Consider the following 13,355-nt stretch of genomic DNA (forward strand, 5'->3'; position numbering starts at 1 on the left):
CTCCTAATCCTACTAATCTACTTGCTGCCTCTATTACTTTCTGTCTCTAGACTTTTTATATGAATAAATCATATCATTTTTACCCTTTTGTGACTGGTTTCTTTTAGTCAGTGTAACATTTTCAAAACTGATCTGCACAGAAGCATGTATCAGTACTTCATTCCTTTTTCTAGACAAATAATATTCCAGCATGAGAATATATCACATTTTATATGTCCACTCATCTATAGATGGACATTTGGGTTGTTCATCCTGTCTAGTTATCTTGAACAATACTACTGCTTTGTGTGGATGAATGTTTTCAACTCTCTTTCCAGCTAGGAGTGGAAAAACCTGCTCGTTCTTGCATCTTTATTAACAATATCCGTAACAACGCTGGTGGAGATCCAAAGTACTGTGCACAGATTGACTTAGAAAAATAGGACAGGAGGGGCCCCTGGGTGGCTCAGTCAGTTAAGCGTCCATCTCTTGATTTCAGCTCAGGTCATGATCTCAGAGTTGTGAGACTGAGTCCTGCATCAGACTCTGCACTGAGTGTGGAGCCTGCTTAAGGTTCTCTCTCTCTCTGCCCCTCCCCAGCTCAATCTCTCTCTCCTCTCTCTCTCTCTCAAAAAAACAAAACCAAACCCAAATGTTATATATATTATATATATATTTAATATATATAATATATAAATATAAAATATATAAAAATATATTTTTATATATATTTAAATATATATATTTATATATATATATTTGGTTTTGTTTAGATATATATTTATATATATAAGGAAGCTGGATGGAGAAAGAGAGGCACAGAGAAGTTAACTCTTCTGACTCTGGTCACACAGCCATAAGATAGGGCCATGAAGGAAGAAGTCATAGCTGGTACTCATGATAATTAGCCAATGAAACTTTTATAATTTTAGGGAAAAAAGTCTTGGAACATTTTAAAAATCACACACACATTCACAGGCCTCATTGCTTTAATTATATGGGTCCATTTTTAAGCTGATCAGGTCTGTCTGCCTTGTGTCTTCTATCTCCCCATGTCACCATCCCTCTCAGTGGAATGAACTCCTCCCCCACCTCCCAACTGTTTTACCTCATCCTTACCAAGAGCAGTGGGAGCTCTGGAGCCTCTGGGAGCAGGGATTCTTTAAAGGACTTCTCTTTTGTCACAGCTGCAGTTCTCAGAGCTCTGTGTGTGGGACACATGGAGCCACACTATTCTCTCACACCATCCAGGCACTCTGGCCTGCTCTGCATCTGTCGCCAGATGTGTGCTCGGCTGAGACTGAGGTGGGTCTGGATACCTAGTTGGTTGAACCATATGAAATTGCCAACATTAGTTATTTCTGACCTATAAAACCGGCAATCTCATGTGGTTCAACCTGCAAGTCTCTGGTGTCCCCATGCTTCCCTTCCATGTTCTGGTCCCCAGCGTGGCCGGAAGACACAACTTCAGGTCCTGCCACTGGCCTTCTGTTCCAAGGTCCCTCCCAGGAGTCTTCACTGAGCCTCCAAGCTGTGTTAGGAGACCTTCCTCTCTCTTCATAATTTGCAGTGCCTCTGTCTGTCCTGTCACTCATTGTCTGATTTTAACTGCCTCTTTGCATGACTGTCCCTGCCTTTCTCTCTAGGCTATGGGCTCCTGACAATTCTACCTAATCCCATACTTCAGTCTCTTTGTCAGCATAGGAGGAATTAGTGAACTTTCATTTAATAGCACTAAGCAAGGGTGCCTGTGACTCAGTTTCCCCACTTGCTGAAAATGGCCCAGAAGCCTGTGCCCTGCCCTTTGGTTTTCTCTAAGCTTCATTCACTTCTCAGGAAGAGAAGGTTGGCTTTAAGGGCTCTCTCAATTCCTGCGGTGTAAGGTTTGGGGGTATGAACCTTCCCTGTTCCCTGGCCATTTACAGGGATCCTGGGCAGGTCCAAGGAAGTTAATGAGACAAGACTGTTTAAGTGGAAGGTGCCAAGGAGTTGTGAGGAAGACTACTTTGTTGTTTTGTTTTGTTTTAATTCAGCTAGAGTTTGCAGAGCACCTACTAAGCACATGCCAGTGTTAGCCAGGAGCAGTGTGATACAAAGTTGTAATTACCAGCTTCCCTGGTTTTCCTTTGAGTGCTGCCTTCCCCCCAGTCTGGGAGTGCCAGCCCACTCCTGCCTTTTTCTCTGTTAACTCCTGCCAGGACCTGCGCATCAGATGCTTTAGGGGATGCTGGTCCTTGTCCCCGAATTCATCGCCCAGACCTGTCCACGGAAGAGCCCACTGAAGTTGGCCGAGCGGAGCCTCGGCCCGGGCGCCCTCTGGTGGCCGCGCACGGAAGCTGCGGCCGGCGGGGAGCGGGCCAGGGGAAGGGGGAGCGATGGGGGAGGAGGAGGCACGGGCAGGGGAGGAGAGGAAAAAGTTGCGCTGGGAAGTTTGGAAAGTGGGGAAGTGGCTGCTGCGGGCTTCGCCTCCCTCCGCGCGTGTGTGAGGGAGCGAGCGAGGGAGCGAGAGAGGAGCGACCGAGCGCCTGCCATGCCCATCAGACCCCGCCTCGCTGCGCCCGGGCGCGGAGCTCGCCCAGACTCCCTGCGGCCCGGCCCGGCCCGGCGCGGCCCGGCGCGGCCCCGGCCCCCCGCCCCCCGCGCCGGGTCCTCCCCTCCCCCCGCCCCGGCGGCCCCAGCCCCCCGCCCGGCCCGGCTCCGCGCCGCTCTCCCGCCCTCCTCCCTCCCTCCCTCCCGGCCGCGGAGCAGCATGGCGGAGCCCGGGCAGCGGCCGCGCGGCCGCCCGCCGCCCCTCTGAGCCCGGCTCTGGGGCAGCCGGGCGCCCCAGACCCGACCCCCGCCCCGCCGCGCCCGCCGCCGCACTTGTCCCACCGCGCGCCCCCTGGAGCGCCGCGCACCCCTGGGACCTTTGCGCGCCCGGCTCCCCGCGTAACCCGGGACCCCGCGCGCCCTGGGAGCCCGGTACCGCCCCAGGACCCCGCGCGCCCCTGGACCGCGACGCAGCTCCGGGACGTCGGCGCGCTCCGGGACCCGCGCGCTCTCAGAACCCCGGGCTCGGCCAACCGGGCTGCGCGCCTGGGGAGGGGCCCCGCCTCAGAGGGTCCCCTTCTTCCAGCAGACGGAGCCCCGCCCCAGAGGGACCCCCAGGTCCGGCAGGGACACCCAGCCCCGCCCCAGAGGGCTCCCAGCATCCCGCCGCTGGAGCCCCGCGTCCCAGAGGAACCTCCGTGCCCAGCTGGGGGCTCCCCGCCCCGCCGAGGGGGCGCCGCCCAGGAGGGTCCCCGCGCCCCGCGGGCCCCGGCAGGATGCACGCCGCCCTGGCGGGGCCGCTGCTCGCCGCCCTCCTCGCCACCGCCCGCGCCCGCCCGCAGCCCCCGGACGGAGGACAGTGCCGGCCGCCCGGATCGGTGAGCGAGCGCCTGCCCGGCCACTCTACCGGCCGCCCAGCCACTCCAACCCGTGGGGACGAGGGCTGGGGGGTCCTGCCTTCCGCACCCACCTCAGCCCACCCGCTGCATCTCCGCTCGCCGGGCGCTGCCTCGGGCGCCCTTCCCCGGCTCCTGCCGCCCGGGCTCCAGCTCCGCGCCGGGAGCCGAGATGGGGCGCTCCCTCTCTAGCTCCTTCTCCACACGCTGACGCTCTCGGGCTCTCCTCGACTTTCGCTCCAGGTCCTGCATGGACGTTTCCTCCCTCTACCCCTTTGGCTCGCTTCTTTCTTACTTTATCCTGTCTTTACCCTTCTGCTTGCTCTCTGCCCACTTCTGACCCTGTTGCTACCATCCCTTGCTCTTCTCTGTTCAGACTTCCATCAGACCTTTCCTCTCTCCAATTTCCACTCTGTCTCTCTCGCAGGCTTCCCTCTCCCCGGTCCTCCCACTCTAACCTAAGGCAAACTTTCTCCCTGGTGCTGGTGGTTCCCACCTCTGTCTCCCTCTCCAGCCCAGGGCCCAGCACCCAGTCTCCCAACTGCCCCCATTTCACGAAAAGGAGGAAGATTCCAGAGGAAAGGAAAAGGAAGTGCCAGGGCATGCTGGCCTAATACCTCCTTGGGAGCTGAATAATTACTGGTTCTCCTAAATTTTTCTTCTCAACTACAGAATCCCTTGATTTCTCTCAGTCTCCCTCCCTCCAAGTGTAAATTAATGCATTGAAAGTAACACTTATTTGGAGGCCAGGGAACAGGAAAAGGCTTTGTAGGGTCCTCGCTCACTGCTGGTTTAGCAGGGAGTTAGTTGACCTTGGGCAAGGTGCACCTCCAGAGTCCTGATTTTTGCAGGAACTGGGAGGTCGGTGGCCAGCTGGGAGCTCGGGGCAAGTCTAGCTCCGGTATGCCGGGATTCACGATTTTTAGTTGTTAGTAAAATAAGGTAATGATCTCCCACCCACCTTGTCACAGTTTTCATTTGTGCTGGAATCAGGCAGAAATATTTTATAGGTTGACCTTGGGCTGCAAGTGGTCAGTAGCCCGTCCAGGGGCTTTTCTGGTTGGAAAATGACTTTGCCTGGGAGAAATGATAGTCTCTTTCTCGTGCACCTTAAGCCCTGGTCCAGGGCTAGATCTCAAGAAAGGACCTCTGTGTCCATGCCCCTCCTCACCCCCACAAACACTTCTCAGAGCTTCAGATCTTAGAAGATGACAGAGTTGGAGTTGAGGCCAGGTATAGCGTTTTAGGGGAGGAGCCCGAAGCCCCAGGGTATGTACATTTCTTGGGACTAAATCTGGGTATTTAGCCTGCAGCTTTTAAAGTGCTTTCTCATCTGTGGTGGAGCCAAGCAGCATACACTCCAGGCCTACCCTCCGACTAGAATGCAGGATCCGCCCCGGTGAATGGGAAGTAGCTGTTTAAATAGGTGTGCTATTTTTAATAGGTGTTCTGCTTTCAAAGTGCTCTTGGCATGTATCTTCTAATGGCTGGATTTAAAAGTTATATGACTTCCTCCCTTCTTGCCAGAGAAGGACTCTTGGTCCCCCTCTCCCCCACCCTCCACACGCAACACCACCGGGGAAGGTTTGGCTTGGCCGGGCACGAATGTTCTCAGGTGCTGTGGCGGTCCTTGGCCCTCACAGGGAAAGCTACTCGGAACGAGAGCTTCCTTTGGTGCGTGCCTCCTCTGTGCCTGGCCCAGCTCTTAGGGCTCACTTACGGGTGTTTTATCTTGTTACCCTCCCCTGAGGTGGCTGCTCTCACCCCCATTTCACAGATGGGGAAACCGAGTCTGTGGGAAGTGGAACAGTGTGCTTAAGATCATGCAGCTAAGACAGGGCAAAGGCGGCATTTGAAAGTGGGTCTTTCTGTTTCCAAAGTCCTTGCTCTTGCCCTGAGCCCTCTTGGGCCTCTGCCTCCCAGCCCACTCCCACCCGCGTCTCCCTGGGCTACCCCTGGTTTCCTGCACTGCCTGCGGCCTCACTGTCTGCCTTCTCTCCCACTGCAGCAGAGGGAGCTGAACTCCTTCCTGTGGACGATCCGGCGTGACCCCCCGGCGTACCTTTTTGGCACCATCCATGTGCCCTACACGCGCGTGTGGGACTTTATCCCAGACAACTCCAAGGCAGCCTTTCAGGCCAGCGCTCGCGTCTACTTTGAGCTGGACCTGACCGATCCCTACACCATCTCGGCACTGGCCAGCTGCCAGCTGCTCCCGCACGGCGAGAACCTGCAAGACGTGCTGCCGCGGGAGCTCTACTGGCGGTTGAAGCGCCACCTGGACTATGTGAAGCTGATGATGCCCTCGTGGATGACGCCGGCGCAGCGGGGCAAGGGGCTCTATGCCGACTACCTGTTCAACGCCATCGCAGGCAACTGGGAGCGCAAGAGACCCGTGTGGGTGATGCTCATGGTCAACTCGCTCACGGAGACAGACGTGCGCTCCCGAGGCGTGCCCGTGCTGGATCTCTACCTGGCCCAGCAGGCTGAGAGGATGAAGAAGAGCACCGGGGCCGTGGAGCGGGTGGAGGAGCAGTGCCACCCGCTTAATGGGCTCAACTTCTCCCAGGTAGGCGCTTGGCTGAACCGGGCAGCCCCGCCGTCCTTCTCCCCGATGGCCTTCCTCCTTTGGGTGCCTTCCTATGGGAGAGGCTCTTTCCTATGGGAGAGGCTCTTTCCTATGGGAGAGGCTCTTTCCGGTGGGGTGTCACCTTTCGGGCGACTTGAGTGGCAGGTCAGGGGCAAGCTCGTATGTGCTAGAATTCGGGCTAAGAGTTGGGGTGTCTGCTTCTATCTCAGCGTGCTCCCTGTTGGGTGTAGGCACTCCCCACTTGCTGTGCTTGCCTGAGCGGAAAGAATTTTCCTGGGAGCATCAGAGTGAGGAAAACAAAAAGAGCAAGCTGCAGGTTTGTGTCCAGCTTCCCCGAGGCCCCTGGGTTCTCAGGAGCAGGAGGCTGTCCCGAGGCGGTTACGTGAGCCTACCTGGGCGGCAGCGTGTATGGACAGAGGGTGCGCAGAGGGAGTCGTGGTTCCTGCAGCTTTGGGGTTAGGGGACGTGTTGTGGACCTGGTGCCCCGTGGCTCTGGCTGGCTGTTGAGGGTTAAGCACTGCTGAGTTGCCCACCCCATCCACCAGCCTGGGCCCGCTCTTGCATGGCTCTAGGCAACCCTCGGACTGCCTCCCTGGGCCTGGAGAAAGTCAACAAGGAGTGTTTTGGGGTTAATAATTTCAGAGCAGTGTGTTCACTTAAAGGTTGACAGTTCTGATTTCTGGACCTCGAGAGTAGGGGCAGTGGGGGAAGGGAAGAGCTTTGGAGGTTTAAAGTCTCTGGCTGCCAGAGACCCGATCCAGCAAAATGTCATTAAAAGCCCCATCTCCGTGGGCAGAGGTCACTTGTAACTCACTGGCCCCAAACTCAGCTCGGAGACCCTGGGAACAATGAGTTCACATCTGTGCCTGGAGGACAGGCTGTCAATCTGGAGACGGGGGCTCCACGTCAGGGCTGGTGGCTCTGGCAAGGAGGTGCAAAAACAGGGCTTGGGCCAAGGCCCCGGGTGGGGTGCGGCCCCCACGGCATGCTTCTCCGTTCAGGAGGCAACCTCGTAAGTTGGCCAGGCTAGAAACTAGCACTGGGACCAGACCTGCTTGCCGCTCCCAGGATGTGGCAGACTCTTCCCCAGGGAAACAGTGGCCGAAACCGATCCCCCTTTGGAGATCTTCTGGCCTTTGTTTTTCCAGGGGAAATGCAATATTGTCCCCGGGGAGGTAAGAAGCCAGATTGATTTGCCGGCCAAATGAAAGGCGGGTTTGTCGGTTCTCCTGCTGGCTCTCCCATAATTGTGGAGTCCTTACCCAGAGGGCCCCGGTGGCAGGAATATTGGGGCAGTTAGTCACGCCCCGCAGGGTTCTGACTATGCCTGACTCCTTCTCCACGGGGGAAAATCCTGTGCATTCTCTGGCCCGGGCCCTGAAGCCTCTGCACATAGCGGCTTTCTCCCTCTGAAGTGACTTTTCTCTTGCCAGCCTCGGGAGCTGATATTATCTGTGTCGGGCTCCACAGCGCTCACCGCCCATCTCATTTTGGAGGCAGGTTTGTGGGAGGCCTCTCTGTTCAGAGACCTCACGTCTGGCCTCGATATCTTTTTTAGGCCGGGGAGGTGGGGCATACGAGATCACTGTCCGCACCCTCTTTGTACCAACCACAGAGGAATCGGAGGAGAGCTGGAGGGTGCCTAGAAAGCCCTCTGGTGCAAGAGTCCCTGGCTTTAATCTGTCTCTCCTAAAACAACAAAACTATCTTTCTTCGGTGTCTGGAAACGCTGCTGTTCAACCAAATGACGGCTTTGGTAGGTTGAAAACATTTGCTGGCAAGTGTGTGAAGTTACGTTTTAGGAAAAGTTCCTGAGAGCCATTTATCGGCCAGCAAGGAGCCCGCTGACAGTCTCCAAAGCCCATGTTTGAAGATCAAACGGACTCAAATCTCTGGTTTCAAAAATGCACCCACCCCATCCACCAGCCTGGGCCCGCTCTTAAAATTGTTCTTGGGTCGAGCTCCTCAAGAGGGCTGTAGGAAGCAAGCCTGGAACAAAAGAAAGCAGGACTCCTCTTGGTTCCCTAATCTGCACACCCTTCACCACCTGCCAGAGTGTCCGACCCCCGCCAATTTGTCCTGTTATCATTTCGGAGCGAGGTGCTGAAATCTCTCCTCCATCCCCGTGGGCAGCTATGGGCTGACTGGGAAGGGAGGGATTCCAGGGCTTGGGCGGATGGCCGTGTTAAGGGTCCTCAACCCCAAAGTCAGAAACGAGCAGCCTTCTCCGTAAAATTGTATGTGCGCGTGCACAGTTTGATATGAACATCTGTGATGCATTATTGTACCAAAATATCTGTTAAGTGCATCAGATTTTTATTTTTTCTTTCCTTTCAGCATTACTGTTATTGCAAAATATTTGGTGCAGGGAAACAATGAGAGAGGAAGGCGGGAAAAAGGAACCTTTAAAGAGAGAGACTTTTTGTTAAGAGCTAGGGTTTTAGTTTGAGTTTTAGTATTTCTCAAATTTTTATATTTTCTTCTAGGCAGAAATAGCACATGTTTCCTTTGCGAAGTAGAGAAAGAAAGCATACATTTTAGGATTCCATGGGGAGTAGGAGCCCCTGAAAACGTGTCTGGTCTCTGATTTCAATATAAACTGAGAGGGCTGGGCCCAGCATGAACGTGGGTTTGCAGTGTGACCTTGGGCAAGTCATTTCCCCTCTCTTGGCCTGGTTTTTCCTGCCTGTGAGATGAGATGCCGGGATTAGGTCATTATTGAAGCCCTTTCCAGGCCTGACATCCCACGGGACAGTTGGACTCCATTCCACCTGCCAGGCCCCCTGCACGCAGGAGGCAGCTTTTCCATTTTGGTGGATGCTCGCTCAGGTGACTGCTCAAAAAGGGTAGACTACTTGCCCAAGGTCACGTAGCTGATGAGGAACAGAGCCAGTCTAGCTGGCCCTAAATGAAGCCTTCCTGCTTCCTGCTGCCCCGTGCCCACGCCGTATTTCCTGTCCTACTCTGATTCTTCCTTCAGTCCTTTCTGCTGTTTCTTTCTCCCCTTTAGGGCTCAAGGTCTTAACATTTTACTTCTTGGAGCACTTCTACTTACAGAGAAAGTATTTTGTTTGGCTATGGGGCTGGAGTGAGGATGGTGAAGGCCCTGCTGTATTCGACAGCTCATACAGCAACTGAGAGACAGCAGATTTACTTCTGGGTTTCAGTCCCTGCTCTGGCTCTAAAGCCAATGACTCAGGTATAACTTGGTGTTGCCGTCTGTCAAATGGGGCAGGGGTGACCAGCCTTCCACAATCGAGCGGGTTTTGTGAGGCAATGAGAAGACACTGCTTGTGTGTAAGATGACTACTTCGATGTAGGGAAACGATTTGGGCAGGGCTCCGGACAGGGGAAGAGGAAGGTGCCAGGGTACGCCTCATCTCTGCCCTGTGGCACCTTCTCCATCAGCCATATCCACGCCCATCCTTTGTAGAACAGAGCAACGCTGGAGTGGGGTGGTGGCAGCCCCTGCCCACGGGGAACTGGGGATGCCTGAGCCTTGAGTCCAGATCTTGTGACAGTCTTGGGACCTGCAGATTTCAATCGGCTCTGTAGGCTGCCTCCCGAGACTGGCACTGGCTGCCACTAACTAGTGGGCTGATCAGGGGACGTCCTTCTCCCTCTAGGGGGCCTCAGTCCTCCCCCACCCGGAACAGTGGACACACTGGAGGAGAATGCCTCTAAGTCCGTACTTCTCCAGGCACAACATAGCAAGGACCCCGACATTCTGTACTTGGCTGTGTTGTAACAGACATGTGGACGTTACCCACCCGATGTGTATAAAGCCTGAGCCCTCAGGCATGGTGGCCAAGGGCATCCAGAGTGTTTGTAAAATTCTTCAGCCCCCTCACTAGGGAGTTAGAAACCACGAAACCATCATTGATTGAGCTCTGCCTCCACACAGGGCCCTGCATTATACCTCATAAGTACATATTCTCTGGTGCTCATGGAGATGTGACAAGTCATATCGTCATGTCTCTTTCACAGACAATAAATGGGGGTGGTGCTCACACAGCCAGGCTGGGGGACTCAGCGTTCCAACTCAGGTGTGTCTGATGCTACAGCCCAAGCTTTTCAGGCATCTGAAAGATGAGTTCATTTTTGTTTTTAGTAGTCAGATGACACTACCTGACACTACCTGGTGACGTGTGTGTGTGTATGTGTGTGTGTGTTGGAGTTGGGGGAGATAATAATTTTTTGCCAAAAATGAAATAAAATATGATAGAGATCATTGAAATGGGCCAAAATTTATTTTCTCCTTGGCTTATAAATTGGATCTGAAGGTGATTCTAAAATAGAAGTTCCCAAAGACATTCTGTGCATGAGTTGCTTCCTTGGAAGGAGTCCCTAGCTTTCCAAGGGACCATTGTGAAGATGTGCCCCTAACACTGGCTAAGTCAGTACGGTTGAACAAAGAAGAGTCTCCTTATAGTCAGAGTCCCTGTATTTATACCCTGAGGGGCCAGCACATGTTATTAGGTGCTCAACAAATACTTGTGGAATGAATGAATGAATGAATGAATGAATGGCAGACACCATGTTATGACCATCCTGCTTCCCTTCTGCCATCCTGCACTAAGGGATGAGTGAATGAATGGAGACTGTATAAGGCACAGTGAGGAACCTCCTCCTTGAACTTGAATAGCTCCGGGCATTCCTACAGGAACACAAAATGTCAACATCATCAAGTGGGTAGTGCACATACAAAGCAGGCTCTAGCCCTCACCTCATTCCTCCCTTGCCTGTGACTTTGGGCTAGTCCTTTTCCCTCTCTGGGCCTTGGTCGTTCCCTCTGTCCCTTGAGGAGTTGGTTGGATAATTTCCAGGGTCAGCCCCGTTCTGACTTCTCTGACGCTCGTCTCTGGCCCCCACATCTTGAAGGCCTGGGGCCACCCCGAGGTTTTGAGCCTGGGCAGGGCTGATAGTCCAATTTTCGGCAGGCCGCTGCTGATACCTAATTACCTGGAAGCCTCTTGGTTCCGGTGGGTGATCCTGCTGCCTCCCGCTGCCAGTCTGCAGAGCAGAGAGCCCAGCCTGCCGTGGCACAGCCCCTGGACACCTGCCCAGCCTCGGAGCCTCTCCTTCCCTGGGGCTCCTCTCCCTCACTGGCTTCCTCACTCACTCAGCCAGAGTGCCTTCCTGTGCTGGGCGGTGCAGTGCTGGGGGCAGACCTGGGGATGGCCTAGTCTTTAGCTGCAGAGAGTTCACTGTCCAGCTAGAGAGAGTAGGGATAATTAGTCCCATTTTACAGCCGTAGCAACTGAGGCATGGAGCACCTGCTTATTAGTCTCTCCTGTGTCCTGGTTCTCCACACCTTGCAAGGAGACTCTGTTCTTCCTTTCTCTTCCTATTGTATGTGCCCATCTTTCAGAACATGTCTCTCATTTCCCATCCTGCCGGAGTGGCCATTCTCAAGTCCTCCCACCCTCCCCGAGCCTCTACAGCAGCCACAGCAGCAATGACCCTGGTCCCTCGAGCCCACAGCTCTGGGCCCTACTCAGGGCCTCCCATCAGATCTCTGTGCCCTTCCAGGAATGAAGGGAACAGACACCTCCCCGAGGCTCCCAGGCCATGCTGAGTCCTCTTCTCCACAGAGGTCACCCAGGGGGTGCGAGCCTCTCAGTCAGAGTTGGATCAGAACAAGCTGGCCTAGTAACACCAGATCCTAGACTGAGAGACAAGGGTCCTCCAGCCTCACCCTCACCCGGTGCTTCTGCAGACCGCCCCACCTGCTGTCTCCCGCTGGAGCCCTGTGGTTGGGAGCTGTTCAGCCAATGTGCGTCACATGGTATGGAAGTCCCTCTGGGGACCCCCTAGGACTGACCCCAGGCATACGTATTCCCAGGTTCTTTGTGTGCACGGAGCGTGGTTTGCAGAGAACCCCTGCTGGCTCTGCAGGCTCTGTCCGCTCTCTCTGACCTGGGTAACTCACACTTGAACATGGAATATATTTTCCCAACATGTGGCAGGAGGAAAACAAACTCAGGAGCAGACACACAGGATGGCTTAGGTACCACCATCAAAGGAGAGCGAGGCCAGAAAGCCAGAGGTGACCAAGATGTCATGAAATAGTCTAGTCTCGGGATCAGAAGCTCACAGCGTGAAGTCTTCCACACTTGCATACTCTCTGAATCATACGCCAGGACCCGGCGGCTCGGGGAATCTAAGAATGGTGAAATCTTAGAACATGAGGCTCAGAGGCATTTTTTGACTCAAAGAATCTTCACATCATGAAATCCTAGCCGCTGAGCTTTGAAGAATTTTCAGCTCATAGACACAGACTTCTAAAATCTTAAGAGTTGGAAGGGACCAGTCCTCAAGAATTCCAAGAAGTCCCATCGGCAAACACATTGATCTCCTTCCCACAACCCGCCAACCCGATCCCGGGCCACAGGGAGAAAGCGTGAGCGGGGAAGCACTCTGTGACGGAGATAAAAATGGGAATGTGCCTTTGTTAATAGTTCCCACTTGGACATCTCTCAAAGCCAGGAAGAGATCGCCTGGTAATGCAGCTTTCCAAGGGAGGAAGCTGAAGAATGCGAGGACAGCCATGGCCTGGCAGCGTTCTTCCCGCCTTGAGTTTGCTTCTAAGTAGTATCCACTTCACTCCCTTTTATCCCCCATCACTGGCTCTCTGTCCGCCTACTTAATCCACAGGCAGCTGGTGGCCCAGCCTTCAGTTGTGCTCAGCGGCTGCCAAGCTGTCTCGCCTAGCAGCTCCTTGAGATCACAGGCTTTTAAATCTACGTTACGCAGTATATCCGCTGGAACACAAAACTTTTGCCCCAAGCTTGGAAACACTGTTGCTTTGCTGAGCCCCCTCCCTCTCCAGGAATTTCCTCCCTTTCTCTTCTAATTCTGAGTCCTGTGCGATTTCCAAGGCTCCGCTCAAAGCTGTGCCTCCTCCAAGAAGTCCTCCTGGAATGCTCCTAAATCTAATCTACTCCGGAAGACTCAGGCTGAAGCTTTCCCTGGTGACCCAGCCACGTACGTTCTATGTTCTTTCCCTCTGTAGAATTTCTTCTTATGACATTTTATGATATTCTCTCCACACATATTTTACTTTGTAAGTATTACTGAGACAATCTTTTCTTTCCTAATAGACCGCGATTCAAAATCCAGCACCAGCTAAGCTCACAATTGATTACAAAATTAGACAGAATGTGCTCCTGTTCTAAAGTTGGGGCTTTGAGGTGTATTCTGTGGTTGGGGTGTTGGCAGCCCTGGATGCTAAGAAGGGGCCGCCTCTTGGCCTCCGTATTCACCGAAAGTCCTCAGACTTCCTACCTGAGATAGCAGAAGAGTTCAGTCCCATTGCTGGCCCATTTGGTCAGCACTTTGTGACATCCATGGGCCCCACT

General features: G+C 54.0%; 1 protein-coding gene across 1 annotated transcript in view; it reads left to right on the forward strand.

The window, feature by feature from the left end:
• Positions 1-3,284: 3,284 nt before the first annotated feature.
• TRABD2B (TraB domain containing 2B) overlaps positions 3,285-13,355 on the forward strand; it is a gene marked incomplete at its 5' end in the record, with an annotated part of 201,161 nt that continues 191,090 nt past the window's right edge. Inside the window, 2 exons of the mRNA XM_080801705.1 lie at positions 3,285-3,386; positions 5,413-5,973. Coding sequence (XP_080657831.1) covers positions 3,285-3,386; positions 5,413-5,973 — 663 coding nt within the window. The remainder of the gene's footprint in view (positions 3,387-5,412; positions 5,974-13,355) is intronic.

This window comes from Martes martes, assembly GCF_963455335.1.
Source record: "Martes martes genome assembly, chromosome: 4".
NCBI lineage: Eukaryota > Metazoa > Chordata > Mammalia > Carnivora > Mustelidae > Martes > Martes martes.